Source organism: Sphaeramia orbicularis, chromosome 9, assembly GCF_902148855.1.
Source record: "Sphaeramia orbicularis chromosome 9, fSphaOr1.1, whole genome shotgun sequence".
Lineage (NCBI taxonomy): Eukaryota > Metazoa > Chordata > Actinopteri > Kurtiformes > Apogonidae > Sphaeramia > Sphaeramia orbicularis.
In genome coordinates this window covers 51,242,894-51,263,969 of record NC_043965.1, presented here as the reverse complement: position 1 = coordinate 51,263,969, position 21,076 = coordinate 51,242,894, and the positions used below count along the sequence as shown (strand labels likewise).

General features: G+C 38.2%; 1 protein-coding gene across 3 annotated transcripts; it reads left to right on the top strand.

Moving 5' to 3' along the window:
* Window positions 1-6,531: 6,531 nt before the first annotated feature.
* lhx2b (LIM homeobox 2b) lies at window positions 6,532-20,362 on the top strand. Of its 3 annotated transcripts, XM_030144187.1 has the most exons (6): window positions 6,535-7,404; window positions 7,809-7,971; window positions 9,487-9,689; window positions 10,483-10,853; window positions 14,251-14,456; window positions 18,581-20,362. In XM_030144187.1, the coding sequence occupies exons 2-6, from the start codon at window positions 7,852-7,854 to the stop codon at window positions 18,869-18,871; spliced, it is 1,191 nt and encodes a 396-aa protein (XP_030000047.1). In that variant the 5' UTR covers window positions 6,535-7,404; window positions 7,809-7,851; the 3' UTR covers window positions 18,872-20,362. The 3 variants fall into 3 exon arrangements, with proteins under 3 accessions (XP_030000046.1, XP_030000047.1, XP_030000045.1); XM_030144186.1 differs by having other exon boundaries at window positions 6,532-7,971; window positions 10,486-10,853; XM_030144185.1 differs by having other exon boundaries at window positions 6,535-7,971.
* Window positions 20,363-21,076: the final 714 nt, after the last annotated feature.

The window sequence follows — 21,076 nt, the reverse complement described above, 5'->3', positions numbered from 1 at the left end:
TGGGAGCAGGAGAGCGAAACCCTGGGCTGTGTTCGCCACCGCCTCCATCCACGTTCCACCTGCGTTATTATGGGTCATTACAGACACTCTCATGTGGGTCACCCTCCACAGCCTTATTTTTGGTTCATTTTACACCAAAGAGTTTTTCCACGGAGTTCACAGTTCACCTTTCAGTCATTTGCATCATGTAGTTGACACTGTGACATCTTTTACCTTCAATTAGTGTAGTTTGGGGATTTTACCTGCTGTTCCATCACTTTCAGAAATAAAAAGCATCACCTTTTAACAGAATTTGTGCCATAAATGAAAAGGGAAATGTATTTATAAGTCACTCTCTGGGCTACTTACATTTTATATTTGGAAATACATGTGTAACACCCAAAAGTAATAAGGTTTGTGCTCTCAGAAAATCCTACAAATAGTGGTTTGGAGTCAGAATCGTTTTGGTTAACCCTGTAAAGCCTGAACCATTAAATCATTGACAGAAAATCCCAGTTCTTTGAAACTGGGGCCTTTATTGGTCCTTCTGAACAGTCAAAAAAATGTTTTTCAAATATCAATTTCCATGTATGAGTTTCAGTTTTTTATCATGTTTGATACATCGGGTCTCAATGCTCAAATATTACTTTTGAACAAACAAAAATAAAATATAACACAAATATGTCTAACAAATTCCTTTTCAAAATAAGCGAAGTGCTGCTTCCTTACTCATTAAAGACAATCATGAAGTGTCACTGGAAAAACGCCTCTGGTGAAGGAATCCCTCCCCCCGGTGGATTATCTGTGTATTGCATGTATCTAATTGTACACATCCGGTTTTTCAAGAAAAAAAAAATCACACTGATCATGTAAAGGGCTACAAAACTCATGTATAAAATATGATACGTTTGGTGTTATAGGATTAAAACAGCTCTTCTTGTTGTTTTTGGAGAACATAAGTCTATTTTAAGGGCTGAAATAACAAAATGCTTTCTGAAGGTGATTGCTTCTAAATTTGAACTGAAATTACGGTTGAACTTCTTCTTATTTATCATACATTTTCCAGCTACTATATGCAATTATCTGAATAGTAGGAAATTTGTTTTTGTTCTGTCTTTATTTATTGCTGTAACTATGAGATTCAGCTGTTTAAATAAAGAATATATATAAACACCAAACATATTGAATAGTGCAATTTCTGATATTTTACATTAGTATGAAAATTGCATAAAACACAGTGACAACACTTTTATTTCTAATCTGTGTTTACCAATTCTCTTATTCACTCCCCTTCTCTTTTTGTCTCTCTTCATTCATGTTACGTCCTGTTACAAAACAGGGAAAAGGACGCAAATTTGATAACTGGTTATTATATTATCATCTCAGGCTGTATGTGAACTAATGACTGAGATTTATATTCTTGCATCAATATTTTTGCAGGCCTTAAAGTCATCATGAAAAGGAAATTATACTGTTATTATTGTTTTATCTTCAGTGATTTTGTGTGATTTTCATTGAAACAGCAAATGTGGGTGACGAAACTAGGATTAAATTGAAATCCCTGAAATGTGATTGGATTACTACAGAGTGGGTGTGGCTTTGAAGTTACAGTAAAATGAAGATGTAAGGCAAGCCTTCTTCACCATCTTTATGATATTTTTATCAATATGTACAAACATAAACCTGTAGCCCACTATAAGACTCTTCTGAACAAACTAATGACATTTCTAAAATGTTAAACTAAACCATTTTAAAAATCATTCATGCCTTCGATCTACTAAACTTTTACAGGGTGTTTTTATTGTGACATATGTGCAATATGTATTATTGTCATATGTGCAATATGTATTATTGTCAGTGCTTTTTTAAACAATGGGTGTGTGCAATATCTCTATAAAATATATTGATATGATTGACAGACAGTGCACTTTTGTGTATATTATTGTTTTAATAAATGTGCAGAACTTGAGACCAAGACAAATGAGAGGATGATAATGTATATTATACCATTAGTGGTAATATTCAATATAATAATTTCACTAAAATTCCATTTACAGGAAGCTGAAAGATTAGATTAGATAATTTTCAGCTTTACTGTTATACCAGTAATCAGACAATAAAATACTGTTTGGTGTCCAATGTAAAAGTGCAGGTATACGATGACTGAAGATGTGTCTGTATGTAAAAATGTGCTATAGATGTAACATAGATGTCTATAAATAAGGCATATCATGCATATCTGGTGTGTATACTGATATGTATGTTATTGACACAGCTTATCTTATCTCATCTCATCTTATCTCATCTCATCTTATCTTATCTTACCTTATCTTACCTTACCTTACTTTATCTTATCTTATCTTATCTTATCTTATCTTATCTTATCTTATCTTATCTTATCTTATCTTATCTTATCAGAAAGTACATACACTATTACAATTATTGCATCCACTGAATGCAAATGTTGTATTTCTTTTCATAAACCTTATTTTTCTAATCTTATCTTACCATTTTTAATACAGATATTTAGAATTTTTTATTGTTAATAGTGTCTTGGTTTTGCTGCTGTAAGAGCAGGACTAATAAAGGGTTATGTTATGTTATGTTATGTTATGTTATGTTATGCTATGTTATGTTATGTTATGTTATGTTATGTACATAAAGTAAGTGTAAAAAGTCTTGACTAGCAACAAACTGCTGCTTTTTCTGCATCCATTGAATGCAAATAATGGATTTCTGTTCATGGACATTACATTTTTAAATTAAATATTCTTTATAAATAAGTATTTTACATTGCTGTGATGCTTTTTACATTGTCACTGACTGTCTACAACACAACGCTGACAACACTACAGTTGTTATATGAAAGTTATTACACGCTCTATAAATTTTAGGATGTGATTTGTCTGGATGCAGACTCTAGTGATGGTCAGATTATGTCAGTGGGCTCCCACAGGCACACTGTCGTCCTGTGTGGACTGACATGTGAGAGAGTCTCAGGTGTGCAGTGCGTTCAGGCTCCTATGTGTGATTCCTGCCAGCTTCAATGTGTGTATTTACATGTAGTGGGACAGTGTGGATGGTGTGCGTACAGTGATTAGGTGCTTCCTCCCTTTCATGTGTTTTTAGTCTCCTCTGCTTTGTTCCTTTTCTTAATTACAGCCGAGTTCTCCTCAGAGAGCGTGTAACCCACTCCCCACTTCCACAGCAGCATCCCATTAGAGCCACGCACCCCGACACCTCCCCCTTTACCTTTATACAGAATACAATTACAAAAACGGGGGAGAGATCAAAAAGATGCCAGGATCCTGACGAGGGTGATGTTTTTCTGAGAAATGCAGATTTGTGTTATTGATGGCTGCCCTGTTTGGAAATCATTACGGGACATGGAGTAATCAGTGGAGCTGCATCAGCATTTTACATTTTACTCCTGCACAACCAATTTACAACACACATACACACACAATGCATGTACTTTTTTTTTTTTTTTCAAAGTGTTTAAGTTAGCTGCTCACACTGATAGTTTATTATCCATAGTGGTTATTAGTGCATGCAAAACCTCTTGTTGTGCAATTAAAAGCATCTTTACTCTTTATCCAGCTGTGACCTCATATCAGGTCACATTTTAATATTGTATGAGTTGAAAGTGAGTGAAAAAAATTTGACGTATTTTGTTTATGAACAGCAGCTGAACTTACGACAGTCTCATTAGTGAGTTTATTGTCCTTTTTACACCTAAATAGGAGGGAAGTTTTGCAGAAACTTGATTGTTTTATGTTAGAAAATAGCCAAATTTAGATTATTTCAATGCAAGGAAATTACATTAGAAATGGAATGGCTGCTTATAAGTGAAATAATGTAATTTTATATATAATTAAATGTATTTTGGCTTTTACTGGCTATGTTTGGATTTTAGCAATATTATTAGTGTTCATATAAAATACAATACAAATAAATATATGAAGTTTATTTTATTTCCTGCAGCTCAAAAACAGTATTTACTCCTTTATTTTGGAAGAAATACTCCTGTACTTTTTACAGTTATTAATCCTTCATATCTACTCTTTCTGTGCATTATATATATATGTACATATATATATATATATATATATATATATATATATATATATATATATATATATATATAGATAGATAGATAGATAGATAGATAGATAGATAGATAGATAGATAGATAGATATGAGTGAGATTTTATATCACAAATTTCCCCATTGTGGGACAATAAATCTTATCTTACCTTATCTTATCTTAAAGACATTGGCTAGATATTGTTGTGATGTTTAGCATTTAACAATTAATTGCACATTTTAATTTACGCAGTTTCAACCAAACATCCCAGAAAAAAAGTCACAAATTCCTAACACTATTATTACACTCTTAAATGGAATATTTCCTGGATTATTCCTCTCTCTGTAAACTGTGAGCAGTTTAACCTTTTTCTATTTAGACTCAATTTAACTTTCTGAGGCTGGAAATTCTCAATGAAGAGGCCCCTTTTTTGTAATATATGTCACAGTGATTGGCAACACAATGATGGAAGTTGCATGAAAAGGCATAAATGATGCTTCCCTGGCAATAGGACGGTGGCTGGTGCTGGGGATGCTTCGCCTTTTGATTCCCTTTTCTTGCATCTTTTTATCTCTTCGCACTGAAGATGTGAGTCTACTGCCCCCATGTTAAAAAAAAGGAAAAAGTGTGTGAAGGGGAGAGGGAGAACGGTGGGGAGGGGGCCAAATGTGTGGGATGAACTGTAATTAATTCAGTTTTACCTTTTTTCCCCCCTTTTTAAATAAATGTACCATAGATGAATTAAATATTGGACTACTTTAACCAGCGCAGCTCTGCCTTAACACGCTTGTTAATTATCATATTGTGACTATTCTCCTCCTCTGCTCTGAATATTTGTGAACACACATTACTGAGAATATTCTAATATATAGACCAGCCCAGACCCCGGCCTTCATTTACATAAATCACCTCTAAATTCCGAGTAAACGGGTTCTTCTTCATTCTGAGAAGTTCCTTAAATCAAATCCTAGAAACACAGCAGTCTGGCTCTTCTGATACAAATAGATACAAACTGATATTTTCTCCTTAATCTTACACAACCTCCTAATATAATATTTCATACACGCCTGCAGACATGCCCGCTACCGCTATGTTTAATGTATAAACCCAGCCTTATAGCAGATAGAAAACGCAGATGATAAATATGCATGTATTCAATTAAGGGTATTACAGAGGGGTGATTTGCATAAGGATTTAGGAGCTTAACATCATATTTGTGCTATAAAACTTCACAATAGCCTAAACGCGAGCTTTTATACACGGGAGGGGGAGGACAGGTAATTCTAGAGAAAGAAAAAAAAAGATGAGGGAAAGAAAAATAATTAGAAATATCAAGGTAACAGTGGGATTTACATTCTGTAGGTTTTATTGCGCGTCGTTTTGCTGCCAAAATGTGCGCATTATTGGAAAAACGCACAAGTCAAAAAGGTTGAATGGTTCGGATTTAATCAACTGGCTTCAATTACAAACAACAAAAGCCAAAAGCGGTGACGTGATAAGGTGTAATTTTCTCGCACACCGCTGTAACTACCATCTTTTGTGGAGATCAAACCTCTACCCGGGTCCTCAAACGCGTCTTGTGATGACGAAGTTCACCACTACCCCCTTCTTCCCATGCAACCTCCTCCAGCCCCCAACACCCCCCCTCCACCCTCATCACCACCCAACACCCCCCCCCCCCCTCCCAATTAAGAGCAGAGAGCTAATTAGAACGAACGGATTCGGGATCAGTTCCTGCTGCAGCCCCTGCTGCTGAAGCAAACTGCTTGCATTCTGAGGTGGAAACACAAGAAGCCGCTGGGTTACGCATGACATCAAATCACAGAGTGGAGTTCAGGAGATGAAACTGCATGTGAAGAAAAAAAAAATTAATAAATAAAGGAATCAGAGCAGTGTAATGTACAGATGACACCTTGTGGCGCTTAAATTATTGGATTTTTTGCGGTTTAATTCTACTTTAAACGGTCGCATTCATGTTGTGTTTACATGAGCAATAATCTTTTTTTCTTTTCTTTTCTTTTTTTTTTTTTAGCATGATCACTCTAATATCTCTTGAGAAAAATACCACTTGACATGTCAAGGCCCTTGCCTTCTGGTTTTGAGGAGAAATGCGCTTTTACGCGCAGAAGTCAGGCTTATTTGTGCAGTCGCCTCATGCAGTTTAGGCCAAATGAATAAATCAGTGTGTGTGTGTGTGTGTGTGTGTGTGTGTGTGTGTGTGTGTGTGTGTGTGTGTGTGTGTGTGTGTGTGATTTGAAGCTGGATTATACTTGAGTATGAGAACACACAAAGGGTTATTAAACTGTTTTGTTTGTACTGTTTTTTCTGATCAAATGAAGCCAGCAATTAAGAATTACAAAGTGTGATTCTTTTTGTGATGTGTGTGTTTGGGGAGACTGGAGCAGCAGGTTCTGCTCAGAGCTGCGTGGTGCCATGGAGAGGCTGCGTGGAACCCTCTCCGCGCGTCACTGAAGTAAATGTCCCAGCAGACCTCCGAAGAAAGCTCCTCCGCCACCCCTGAAAACACTCGCACTCGCTTCTCTCCGTCTGGACTCGGCCTCTCAAACCGCAGCCGAACGGATACGCACCCTGGGACACTGTGGTCCATGGTCCGCGCGTAACCGAGTCAAGGGCTGTGTTTCCAGACCGATCGGTAAAGTATAGCCAAACAGTTCGGTGACGGCGGAACAGCCAATGAACATAAATGGTGCGTCGTGACGCAACAGGGCCCCGTTGATAAGGAGCGGAGAGTCCAACCGGGACCTGAGAAGGAGGAACGGTGGTTTTGGGGGGCCAGCAAACACTCGCCTATCATCAGTCAACGTAAAGCCAACTCCTCCTCTTGTGCTGTTACGCACATGTATGCAGCCTCCTTGGCAAAAGAGAAAACATTAATTAAACAGACTACTGTGAAGGAAAACTGCTTCTCCCGGACGGCCGGAGGGATTCTAAAAAGCACAAACAGAAGAGAGTTTTTGTGATTGTTTTTCCTTTTTAATCTGCAAAGCGAAAAATAGTTTGAGCGACATAAATCAGCTACTTTTAGCATCAACTTGGACTTAATCTGGAGGAGGGGAACAAACCTTTCCCGCAGGCTCTGTCAGCTTTTTTTTTTTTTTTTTTGGAGATATCTTTGTTTTCTTTCTGACTGTGATGCAGTAGACGGCTGCTGCCCAGCTTTGGCAGCGCCAGTTGTACAGAGAAACTTACTGTTCTGCAGAAAAAAGGGGAGAATTTTGCCAATGCCTTGCAGACTGTCGAAATTCTGAAATATTACTCCCGGCGAGGAGGAGGAGGCATCGGTGCCGAGACCGATGCAACGGGGGCTTCCATAGTTGGTATGTTTATTCAACGTAGATGGAAAAGAAAATATAGCAACAGTAACCGGTAAAAGCAGAGAAATAATACCGAACCTGAGAGAAAAATAGATTCCGATCGGCGCAGTAAGACAAGCGGAATCTGTGTGGTTATTTATGAATTAATCATAGCTTATTAATAATGAGAGGTGCAGAGATTCGGATGACGGTTTCCATTGGCAGATGAGACGTAGTGTGGAGAACACGTGTCCAATTTTTCTCTCATAGTTTTTCCTCCCTGATTTGGATTTCTCACTTGTCACGGCAAGATATAGGAAAACCTGACAAAAAAAGAGCGATTCCTCTTCTTCTTCTTTTTTTTTTTTTTTTCTTTGAGTGGCATTATTGCACGGGGTTTTGCCTCTGATGGACATCTTGGCTTGCAGATCCGAAGAGAACAGTTATAATATCCTCCCCTCTGCGGCAACGATGCTTTTCCATGGCCTCCCTGGAGGCGACGTGCACGGTGTGGTGGAAGAAATGGACCGGAGAGGAAAGAGCGAGTCAGCCGCCATCAGCTCAGCCATCGATATGGGGGAATCAGAGACGGTAGGACACATTCATTTGGCCCTGTCGGCTTGTTAGCGCAGGCAGCATGGCAGCCTGGAAACATGTGACAGTGGCTGGACTCACAGCTCCACACAGTTCCTTCAGCTTTTTACCCTCAAATCAGACCCTAAACTTCACATCTAACGCCACATGTTGTTATTTATTTTCCTTCAGACGCATCTTAGGTGTGGAAACTTCATCCTTAAGGCCTAAACATTGTTATTCCCCATTTCCTTTCAGCCACTGCTTAACCCAAAACTTCTTACTTCCACTAAACGCAGATCTTAACACGTCGAAATTATTTTAAGAGGGGAAATAAATTGTCCCATATTCTGTTAAATCTGGACTTTATTTAAAATGAGCTTTGATGTGCGTTTAGGGCGCATTTTGGTGCACATTTTTGGAGCAGATATCAAATGCTTTAAAGTAAAAAGAAAAGAAAAAAAATACTCCTGTAGAAATTACATCAACACAGACTTTAACAGAAAATATAAGAAGGCGCATTATTATTGTTGTTAAAACAGCTAATGGTGATAGGTTTTTATTTCTATCTTTTTTTTTTTTTTCCTTTATACAAAGGTAACATGCAGTAATTTAAGCAAAAAACGCAGCTTGGATGAATCATTGGAAAGTTTTAAAACCACACAAAATAACAATGAAAAATGTAAATATTAAATAGGAGCAAAGAGGTTGAAAATGTTGATTCCAACCAGGAATTCGTGTGTATTTTCAATTTGTTAATATATTATGTGAGATACGTGTGCGTAACCGTACAGGCCCGTAAATGCACGTGTGACATCCTGCATTATTTACCTTTGTTTGTTGACGAACGTTGTTGTTATTTAGGAGAAATTAACAGCATTATCTGAGTATCACATGACCCACAGATAATATATCATATATATGTTCATATACAGTGTGTTAATTGTTTTATATCGTGTTTTATATTTTAAAAAATCCTTACTTAAATGTAAACTGATGCTATTGGTGATACTTTAACATTGATGACCTTATTGGATCAGTGTAATTCATTTCCACTATATCCCCATTTTGGATTTTGTAAGCCTGTTGACTTTCAGTAAAATAATCCCTTATTGTTTTTAATTTCTTATACTCTGTAAAACGCAATATTTTTTACTTAATAATTGATTTTTATGTATCACTCTGTTCAGTCTAAATTGCACGTAATAATCAAACATAAATAAAATTTTTGGGAGGATCTGAGATGAAAATAATTAAATGTTTTCACGCTAGTTTTTTGTATATACGTGTAATATTCCTGTGTAATAGTTTTTTGTTGTTTTTTTTTGTTACAGTATTGCCATGCGTTATTTGTTAACTCCAGCCCAAATAAGTGGGATTTTAATCTTTTTTTTTTCCCCACAAAGAGAGATAAATGGAGTGTCATTCCTCAGTGTGTCATGGTGGCTCTGTTATATTGTGCCATAAAGATGCCATATACAACCCCGCGCCCTGACTGCGTCCCCGTGCGTCTCTCGTGTCCTTTCCCCGCAGTCCATGCCGTGTATGACCAACGAACGCGTGGCTCTATGCGCCGGCTGCGGCAGGAAGATCGCGGACCGGTACTACCTGCTGGCAGTGGACAAACAATGGCACATGCGCTGCCTAAAGTGCTGCGAGTGCAAACTGAACCTGGAGTCTGAACTCACCTGCTTCAGCAAAGACGGAAGCATCTACTGCAAGGAGGACTACTACAGGTAGGAGGGCGCACAGGGCAAGAGGGCGTTAGTGGTTAGTGGGGTTCAAATGAAGAAAAAGGGGAAAATATGTTTCAAATGAGGGGGAAGTAAGGCTCAGGGTAGGCGTATGTTAAAAATATGTATCCCTGATGGAAAAAATAAATGGAAAAAAAGACTTGAAAGCTTAGATAAATGTGATGCTTATTTTTGGCATGAAAATCATTATTTATCATGTATATATAGTGTTTTTATGCCACATATTTCCTTTATATGGATTTTTTTTCATCTGAGCACAATTGTACAAGCAATGGTGTGTAAATGAAAATATAAAAATAAAGAAAAGGACTTTGGACCTCACTCTGGTGCCAAAACTCTCAGTGCTTTTCTCTAGTGACAGTGAACCCCTCATCAGGCTCCATTCACTGACTCAAGCAAACTGTGGGACTTGACGCACACACACACACACACACACACACACACACACACACACACACACACACACACACACACTATATATATATATATATATATATATATATATATATATATATATATATATAGCAGGCTTTGTAACACGCGTGGCTAATATCAATTACAATCTTTAATTATGAATGTTTTGTGGAGCTATCTGTTTTAATTTTAGCGCCTCCTAAAATTTGGCTTAAACGAAACTTTTTGTGCGTCTTGGAAAAGTTCGGGTGTTGTAGCTATTTGGAGATGTGGCTCACCCACGCAGCCCTACTCTTGACACACTGTAAGGCCTGTATGACTCCGTGTTCAGCCGCTGATGAGGTTTCTGTGTTGTCCGCAGAAGATTTTCGGTGCAGAGATGCGCTCGGTGCCACCTGGGGATCTCAGCTTCGGAGATGGTGATGCGCGCCCGGGACCTGGTCTACCACCTCAACTGCTTCACCTGCACCACCTGCAGCAAGATGCTCACCACCGGGGACCACTTTGGCATGAAGGACAGTCTGGTGTACTGTCGGCTGCACTTTGAGACTCTCATCCAGGGAGAATATCAGACACATTTTAACCACGCGGACGTTGTGCCGCACAAAGGCCTGGGCCCGGCCAACACGCTCGGACTATCCTACTTCAACGGCGTGGGGACAGTGCAAAAGGGCCGACCCAGGAAGAGGAAAAGTCCCGGGCCGGGGGCCGAGCTGGCCGCTTATAACGCAGGTAAGAAGAACATTTACATAAGACAGAAACAGTTACAAGAGGAGTAAGGCGTGGAGCGGTAGAAGAGATGAAGACATATCGATAGTCGTAGAAAATTCATGTTTGGATTGTGTTTTTTTTTTTTTCTCTCACTCATCAGATCAGGTCTAAAACATCTGGAAAAAAGTCTAAAATTGAGAAATGGATCATCAAAGAATGTTGGCAACTGGATCCCGCTGCACAGTTTTAATAATACAAACCCAAGCTTTGCGGAATGAATAGTGAACAAGACTGACAGACGAAATTAATGAAACCCCTTCTACGATCCTATAGGGCTTATTCTGTGTTGTGTGTGTTCCTGTAATGCTTTAGCTTTGTATACTTAACAGTATTTTTTTTTAATCTTGTGTGGGGTAAATCCATAACTCACTGACCCACCGGCAGGCCTTGTTTTATATCTGTCATAGTGTCAGGATTTTATTCTTTAATTTCCCTCATGGGACGCACTTTATTATGACTTCAACGCGATTTGTTTTTAATTGTCTTTTACAGTTCTTCGAGGCTTCTTAAAAAAAACTAATTAACTTAGACGTATCAGATTTTTTTCTTCTTTTTGCGTATTGTTTGTTTTCCAATAGAGGTTTACAGATTATTAAGAATGTGTAGTTTCCATCGAGCTCACGGTGGCTGCAGGAAATTGAGGCCAAAATACTGTGCATGAATAAGCCTGAGCCATGAAAGCATGCAGGCCAAGTTTTAGAACAGGGAGGGCATAAAAAAAGAGAGAGAGTTGAACTGAGTCTGGACTGAAGTGGATGCATGTAGTTGCATTTATTGGAAACATTAAGTTAGAGTGTGTCACAGTGTTTTCATGCTGCTTTAAATGGATTACATGTGAGAGAACAGCGAGATAAAGAATGAATCAAATATGGAGTTTATCAGAAATTCTACATTTTTTACATCATGTTCCAGTATTTATTCAGTCTACGGGGGGGGGGGGGGGGGGGGGGGGGGGGGGAAGAAAAGATTTTTTTTTCTCCCATGTCCTCTTTAGGGGATAAAAGCAAAAGTTTTTTGATGTTCCGGCTTTTGCTTTCGCCCTTTTCCACTTGTCAGGCTCCATAGACATCTACAGACCCCAACACCCCCTCCCCTGAACCCACTCCTGCACACACACACACACACACACACACACACACTGCTGGAGCCTTTTTGCATTGGGACAAGGCCAAACTGGGTGTGTACCAGGGAGATCAATGTGATTTGATGAGTTATTCACTGGAAGAGAGAGCAGAGAATACAATAACTTTCTTTCACAACTCTGTGGCTGGAATCTTATTTTTTGATGTGTTGGCTTTAGTTAATTAACCTCCCAACTGTTCCCATATACAGCATGTTGATTTCAAGCCTTACATCGTATAAACTCAGGAGTAACAAAACTTTTTTTTTTTTTTTTTTTTTTTTTTTTTTTTTGCTGTTTCCTTGTATTTATCCTCTTTTTTTGCTGGCTCTGATAAGTTTGGTGCTTTAAAGCTGCAACAAGTGAAGTAATTGTTTTGTCGCTTGATTCTGCTTTTACCTCAAGTGATGCTTTGTTGTAAAAAGCAGCATCACTTTATGTCTTAAGATGTTGTTGCTGTTTTTTTAAACAGTGGAATTCAGGATGCAAGTGAAGCGTGAACTGTTCTAAAAGGGAAAAAAAAGGTTTTAACTGCTAGAGATGGGGGGGTTTGCTTGTAGAAAACACATTTTCTGGAAATTTAAGAACAAAAAGCAAAGGCTAATTTTAGAGAAACATGCTCTTTATCTAACAGAAGTTGTCTTTGTTTTCACTGTGGGTATTAAGTAAAAAAAAAAAAAGAAAAGGAAAAAAAAACTGTCTGAACAAAAACAACTGAAAAGCAGAGAGAGGAGAGGGAAGCTGCAGTGCGCCCTCTTCTGTCTGCAGCTGGAAACAGCATTAAAGGCTTCACCTGTGCAGCTGAGATAGCATACAGTATGCATGCAGTTAAAGGGTGGTATTAATACTATGAATTAAGATGTAAGAAGACGATGAGACAAGCAGGAAACGGTCTACAGGCTGCTTTTTGTTAAAACGCTGCAGCATATGCTTTGGCCAGAAAGCAGCATTTGTTCTGCCTGGTGTGTATGGGCTAATTAAGTGAAGTGTTATTCTGATGGTTTTCACTCACTTCATATTCATCATTTGCAGCGTTCAGATATTGAACACGAACTGTTATGCATGCAGCAACACTTTAGCCGGTGCCAAGAAATTTGCAGGCTGGGACAAATACATGTGTGTTGTGTTGTGTTGTGTTGTGTTGTGTTGTGTTGTGTGTGTGTGTGTGTGTGTTTACTGAAGCCAGGCTATAGCTCCTCCCAGGATAGAAAGAAAAGACAGACAGAAAGATAGACAGACAGACACAGGGACAGACAAACAGAAGAAAGGGCAGAACCGAGGATGATCTGCAGCTGGAAGAAACAGCTGTCAGGTCACAGTGTCACTCTGGATCGGACTGATTTTTATAGGTTTACACATGGAAAATAGAGCCATATACAAGCATGTGCAATTAATTTAGGATGTTAAAAAGCAACACAGATGATAACTTCATCTATTAGGGGGTTAGAAATGAAGTACATGGAAATAAATCAAGCTCGGAGGGTGTTGACACCTTTAGTTTAAGGTAGTTTTTATCTTCTTTTAAGTCTAAATTCCATCTTTGGCACACGATCACTTGAATTATTTGGCTTCTTGTGTCATTTAACATCATTTTTATGAGTTTATGGATATTTGATAATTTTTTTGTAAGGTATTGCAGATTTTTTAATCGTTTTTTTTTTTTAATCATATCACAAAAAGAAGCATACCTGAAACATATTCTGTAGGAATACATTAGTAGCTGGAGTCACAGTAAAATCAGAACATGCAGCCAGAAAACAAAGTATTTACCTTTTTGTTGTCATGTAACGTCGTTTCTGTATAAGTTTTGTAGATTTGATAGTTTTCTTACAAGGTATTTGAGATTTTTTTTAATCACATCACAAAAAAAACATACCTGAGACAGATTTTCTATAGGATATTTTTTGCAGCTGGGGTCACAATAAGATCAGAAAATGCAGCCAGAAAACAAAGTATTTAACTTTTTGTTGTCATGTCACGTCATTTTTGTATGAGTTTATGGAGATTTGATCATTGTCTTGCGGGGTATTGCAGATTTTTTAATCATATCACAAAAAAGCATGCCCGAAACAGATTTTCTATAGAATATTTTTTCCAGCTGGGGTCATGCTGAGATGAGAAAATGACAAAAAAGATGTAAATCCCTATAAGACACTAACCAATTAATGTGATTAATAACTGGATCAGAGTTGCATCCGTCTCATCATCTCCTCTCTCCTGTTTCCGGTTGGCCTGCAGCACTGAGTTGCAATGAAAATGACGGCGAGTCTATGGACCGGGACTCCCAGTACAGCTCCAGTCAGAAGACCAAGCGCATGCGGACGTCCTTCAAACACCACCAACTGAGGACCATGAAATCCTACTTCGCCATCAACCACAACCCAGACGCCAAGGACCTCAAGCAGCTCGCCCAGAAGACCGGCCTCACCAAGCGGGTCTTACAGGTAACCTCACGGCCTCCCCTACGCTTCGTATCCATCCAGGGGCAGGGGGGAGTCAAATGCCAGCAGGGGTGAAGGAATTTCACTGGCTTCCAATGCAAATCAGTCCACATCCAAGTGTAAAATATATGAAGTGAGGTTTTCCTCACAGAAGCCAAATCAGCTGCTTTATTTTAAAGTAATGCTGTTTTTCATTTTAGTTAAAACGTCTTGGAAGACTTTCAGGAAACTACAAACAAGCTGAACACAGTGCAACAAAAATGAATATTCTTTCTTTCTTTCTTTCTTTCTTTCTTTCTTTCTTTCTTTCTTTCTTTCTTTATTTATATTTTTTTCTTCACATTTCAATAAAATGAGACGTTAATTGAAAAGCCACCGACAAAAAAAAAAAAAAAATCCAGAATTTCAATTATATGCGAGTTCTTACTATAAAAGCAAAAGCACCTGAAAATGAAAATAAAGCTGTAAAACAAAACAAAACAAAAAAATGAGTAATCTATTTCAGTGGATGATGTGAAGTTGCAGTGACGACTGAAGGATGAAAAACTAAAGCTCTGTAGTACATGCAGAGGAAAGAGAAAGCACAACAGAGCGTTTGATTTCCACAAAGACGACAGCAAATTATCTGGGGGACTGAGACGAAGAAAATGAGACAAAAAGGTTTCTGAATCAAATTTTTTTTTTCTGAAAAGATGAAAAAAAATATCATCCCGCTGCTTTAATTAACGCTCGCTGAAAACAAAGCAGTCGTTTTGCTTTGATGCGTTTCAGTTTTTCGTGGCTGTTATTCCAGCTGAAGCGCTGCTCCCTGTGCCTGTTTCCCATGGCTCCATCATGATTCCATCGCTAACACGCTCCAACACTCAGCTCCTCAGCTCAGCTCAGACCGCCTCCTCACTCCCTCCATTATTTAGCAAGAGAGCAAAGATTAAGAGTGAAAAAATACATTAAAAAATTGATCATAAAATCATATCAGGGGCATTGAAAAACTCCTAATCGGGGTGCAGGGCCTTCCTAAACCTCACCTAAAATGAGACAAAATCATTCAACTCAAGCATCCTGCAAATATGGGAATAATCTTTACATTTTCACTAAAAACAAGAGGCTAAAACTGGGGTGTCAAACAAACATACGCCCCACCCCCTCCAAAAAAAAGATCCAATCCAGCCTGCAAGATGAATTTGACACCAACAACATTAATCATCAAGGGTGTCAAACTCATTTTAGTTCAGTTCAAGGGGCCGATGTGATCTCAAGTAAAATAATACCAAATAACTTGTAAGTAATGACAATAATACATTTTCTCCTTGGTTTAATGTGAAAAAAGTTAAATTGCATTATGAAAATATTAATGTTTTCCACAATAAAATGTGAGTAACCTAAAAGAAATATGAACAACCGGAAATTTTTAAAGAAAAAAAGTGCAGTTTTAACACTATTCTGCCTGCTGCTAAATGTTTTATGCATTTGTAGACCCGCTGTAATCACTAAGTTGTGTTCCTGATGAGCTGAGACAGAATATTGTTGAAATTGCACTTATTTTTATGACTAGACTTCAGGTTGTATGTGGTAGTTCAAATTATTCCCATTTTCACAATGTAATTTTACTTGTTTTTCACTCTAAAACAATTATTATTTATTGGTTTATGTGCCTATTATTTTTCTGGTCTGGCCTGGTTGAGATCAAATTGGGCTGAATGTGGCTCCTAAACTAAAATGAGTTTGACACCCCTGGACTAAAGCGGTGTATTTCTGCATACAAGCATAAAAGAAAAAGCTTTATTTTCCAGTGTCTACCACTGCCTTTTTCTCTGTGACTAGTCTTAAAAAGTAAAGGCTGTTATAACTTTTGTACACAATAGAAAAGCACCCCCGCTTTGTGTGTTTAAGTCGTCTTTTATCCTCGACTCCAGTCAGAGCATCTGAAAACAGACTTTAAACAGACATGAGGAGATGCTCGCTGGTGTGTGCTGTAAAGTTAAAGCTAATAAGAAATGGAAGAAGTGAATGTGTGTGGTAGTGGTGGTGGTGGTGGTGGTGGTGGTGGTGGTGGCGGCGGTAACGTGGGTCTTCTTTGGAGTTCTAGGACATCACTACGTTTAAGAGCTATCTTTGTTTTGATTATAAGCTTACTGTGCATATTTTAGCCTCTTCAGAATTTCATTTAAAGGAACAAAAAACGGTTCAGGTGCTTAAAGCTGAATTAGGATTTGTCGCTTTTTAGGCAGAAAACTAGACGTATTTGTCATATTGTTCTCGTCTTGGCCTTTTGTATAAGATATTCTTAACCACAATGAGTATTTCCAGGTTAAATAAAGGATTATTATTAAATAAATGTATAGAGTTGAGATGGATAGGATGTACTGATTGATATTAGGATCCCACTTTTTGCCTCATTTAGGTCTCCACCAACTGCCTGAGGTTACATTTGCGTTGTTTGTTTTGTTTTTGTTTTTTTGTGGCTTTTTAGCTCCATATTCCATTGATTATTTTTTGTCTTTTTGTTTTCTGGTGTCAGGCAATAAACAGTTGGTTTATTAAAACATTTTTTCGTACAAATCTGGTTGTAATGCTCAGTAGTTTTGACCCCTTTTACATTTCATCCGAGCTATAATTGCAGCTTTAGGTAAGAATGTGGTTTTAATTTATATTAACTACCTCGATGAGGTTTAAAAAACCAACAGGAAATGATAAAAATAACACTGGCCCGCTGGTGTTTCGCCCCATATCCATTTATCTTGACCTGAAAATGAACATGACCGCTTGAGGTTCTTGTCTAGGAAAATACACTCCAACAAACCGACAAATGACTGATGCTGTCATTATTACGGAAGGTCATTTATTCTGCATCATAACCGCAGTGTTTTGGATTTCTGAACGTCCCTATTTTGCAGGCAGCCTTTGGTCGTCGTTCAGTTAAAACATTATTCAAATTAACTTGCAAAGACTTGAAACATGCTTGGGAATACAGTAGGTAATCCATCAGAGCGAGCTTCACTGCTTGTCTGCTTTTATTAGCATCACTTTTATTACTGTTGGGTGGTGTTGCAGTTGTAAGAGCAGACTGAGCTTAAAAGCCTACAATGCATTACCTGCAGTAATAACTGACAAAAATAACAGCAGTCACTATGTTCAGCCAGCGACATTTGCCCCGAGTTTAGGGGAGTTGATTCATTAACACATTATTTGGAAACTGAGTCATATCAGTTACCTCATGGAATTAAAAACACACAAAAATGTTGATGGTCTGAGTACTTAAAGTTATTAAAATATGCATAAAAGATTACATCCATGGGCTTTCAACCAACACAGGAAGCAGGTGGAGTGGTGGTATTTCTCACGGTTAAAGGGTTCTATTAAAAATATGTTTCTCATGCAGCAGATTGGGTATTATTGGCTCAAATTTGAGACATTTGTACTTTCAGGATTTCTGTCTGCATCTCTGTACAACGCAGAGGAACCGTCTGAATTATTCTCGATAACTCAAAGACTTTTCTTGGGCAAATTTCAATATGGCTTCTTGAAGAAATGAAGCATTTATGTCTTTGTCAGTACATGAGAAAACAGATGCTTCATCTCTGGGGGCAGATGTAGATATAATAACAGATAGTAAGGCTTGATATTGTTGGTTTTTTTTTTATATATATATATTTTTGATAGAAAGAAACACTATCCATCTCAACGAAACTCAAATTAGGGACAAGATATCACACAACAAATTCATATATAAATAGTTCAGTATCATTTTTAACAGCTGTGAGCCATAAGATGCAGATAGGAGACAAAAAGGATAGTTTGCTGAGTTACCATAATTGTTTTTTTATTGTTGTTGTTTGTCTTTTGCACTGTCATTATCTATGCACATTTTCTCTTGCACTTCATTCTGTTACTGCCTTGACTAATAAAGATCCCTGTTGTGGATCAATAAAGTCTCATTTAATCTAAACTAATCTAATCTAATTTAACCTCATCTCATTTCATCTCATCTCATCTCTTTTATTATCATAAATTTGCTGGGTACAACTGCATTATCTGTGGTTGCACCATCTATCAGTCCTTGTTCTATTTGATGGATCAGCTCTAAAATAGATTTATTTCTTCATTCCCTGTTGGTTTTCTTTCTGCAGGTGTGGTTCCAAAACGCTCGGGCCAAGTTCAGGAGGAACCTGCTGCGACAGGAGAGCACCGGTGTGGATAAGGCATCTGATGGCTCCACGCTGCAGGGCGGAACGCCGTCAGGCCCAGCCTCGGAGATCTCCAACGCCTCCATGAGCCCCTCCAGCACCCCCACCACCCTGACAGACTTGACCAACCCCACGATGCCCACCGTCACCTCCGTGCTCACCTCGGTGCCGGGCGGCATGGACGTTCACGAGTGCCGAAGCCCATCACAGACCACGCTAACCAGCCTCTTCTGATGGACCCGCCTTCCACCCCCCCCACACCCCCAACCCACACCCCCACCTCCACTCCAACCCACAATCCCCTGCTCCAACCTCCTGGATCTAAAACTGAGTACTGTTGACTCCTGCGAACATTAAATGGATTAGAAAAGAGAAGGTAACGGAAACTAAACAAAACATAAAAAAAAAGATTCCCCTTTGCTCTGAGCCTAATAGAGACTATTTGCATAGTGAGGCGGTCGAGCCTTACAGATGGAACAGTTGTTGTTATTTTGATGTTGTTGTCTTGTCGAGAACTGAGGAGACTTGATTTACATTTTTCAATGTTTACAGAAAGAGACTGCGGTGAAAAAAAAGAAAAAAACTGCTTAATTTTTGGAAATTCATTTTTTCCAGCACAGTATTTATGTTGTTGTACAAGAGTCACTGTTAGAAGGATTGTAAAAAATTCTTTTTTTTTTGGAAATCTGAGATTAAACACAGGTTACAATATCCTACTACTGCCATGTGCCTTACAGTCCATTTAATCCTAACTGCTGTTTCAGACGTCACACGGCAAATCATACCGTTGTGTGCATGTGTGTGTGAGTGGTGTTGTGGTGATTCACTATGTGTGTTTGTGCGTCTACATGTGACCTGTTGTTCTCATTCTGCAGGTTCGGCCTGATGAGTTATGGCAAACTAATTACTCACCTGAACAACCTAGAACATATATTTGTACCTTTCTTTTTTCACCTTCTTAAGTTAAAATCAGACGCTCCATCAATGTCCCAGTCTTAAACATAAATGGCCTGAGAAGGAGGCAAAATTTTAACATTTTCTGTGATTCTGAGCAGTTTTTTGTCAAATTTTATAGATGTCAAGTGAAATGAACCATAGAGTATTCAGAAAAGGCTGAGTTTTTTTTATGATCTAGAAAACCTCCTGCATTATGACATTAAAGCTCAAGTTTTCTGTGTTTCCGTTTCTTGCAAAAAGCCTAAAAAATGGTACATCCTCAAACTTTTTCTCTGCAGCAAGTGAGAAATATCTTCTATGAAGGTGCTCAACTAGCCTGCCACTACCATTACTTAAGAAAAAAAAGATCATTAGCAGTGCAGATAAGTGGTACTTATTTAACATTAATGCAGGTTTTCTTCATTTTTCAAAAGACTGTTGAGTTGAAATGACTTGCTGAGGTGGATGTTTAGTGCATGATAGAAAACTGTGAATGGGAGGAAAGCTGCTGGTAAAAACACTGATCAATCCCTCACTGCTGTAATGATCCTCACTGATATCCTGCACTTTCTTGTACGCAACAACTGTTGTCTTCACTTCTGCAAGAAATATAAACACTATGAACTACAACGCTTACCTTTTCAAAGCTAATTTGGGTGTTATTCTCACCGTACATCGCAGCATCTGATGGTTGCATCCTGTGGGGCCTGACTGTGATTGGTGAAAGCACTTTGTCGTACAGTGATGTTTCCATTAATCTTTACTTTAAATACGTCACAGCTGTAAAAAGAAATCCACAATAAGAATTTCTACTAAGTTAGACACAGTGGCATGAATTTTATTTCCATTCACATACTTAAGGTGCATTAAAATTATTTTGAGAGTGATTGAGAGAGATTGTTTGACTCTATATGTCAGCCCTGCAAGGAACTGGAGACATGTCCAGGGTGTACCCCGACTTCACCCACAAGTAGTTGGGATAGGCTCCAGTGACCCCCAGGACCCTAGTGAGGATACAGTTCAGAAAATGAATGAATGAATGAATTTTTTTTATTTTTTTTATTTTTTTTTTTTACCCTCGCATCTACCAATCGAAAAATGTTGATCCACCAGTAAAACTCATGTAGTTTGACAAATGACACTTGTTTTCATGTTCAGTTAATGGTATATTTTGTTGGAAAAGGTGGCTATTTCTTCAATTTTTTCTGAGTTTTCATGAACATCTACATCATCAGTAGATTAAACATAGGAAAATACATAATTTTCACTGTAAAAAATGCTAAATACAGAGGACAATATTACAATAAAAGGTGAAAAATCACTAAAAAAAAAAAGGTGAAATAGACAGAAAAAAATAATTTGGGAACTGCCATAAAAGTAGCACTGGGTCTTTATGGGTTAAAGAAGAAAACATTCCACATGGCAAAAGAGTAAATCATGTTGTCTCAGTCCACAAAGAGGTTCGATAAGGGCTGATTCACATTAAATTTCACCCAGAATAGA

What these genes read in the sequence shown, in the direction of transcription:
- lhx2b (XM_030144185.1), top strand. Translation starts at nt 7,789, where the DNA reads ATGGACATCTTGGCTTGCAGATCCGAAGAGAACAGTTATAATATCCTC. An exon ending in GCTGGCCGCTTATAACGCAG is followed by an intron (nt 10,854 to 14,250) that starts GTAAGAAGAACA and finishes GTTGGCCTGCAG; the next exon opens with CACTGAGTTGCAATGAAAAT. An exon ending in TCACCAAGCGGGTCTTACAG is followed by an intron (nt 14,457 to 18,580) that starts GTAACCTCACGG and finishes TTCTTTCTGCAG; the next exon opens with GTGTGGTTCCAAAACGCTCG.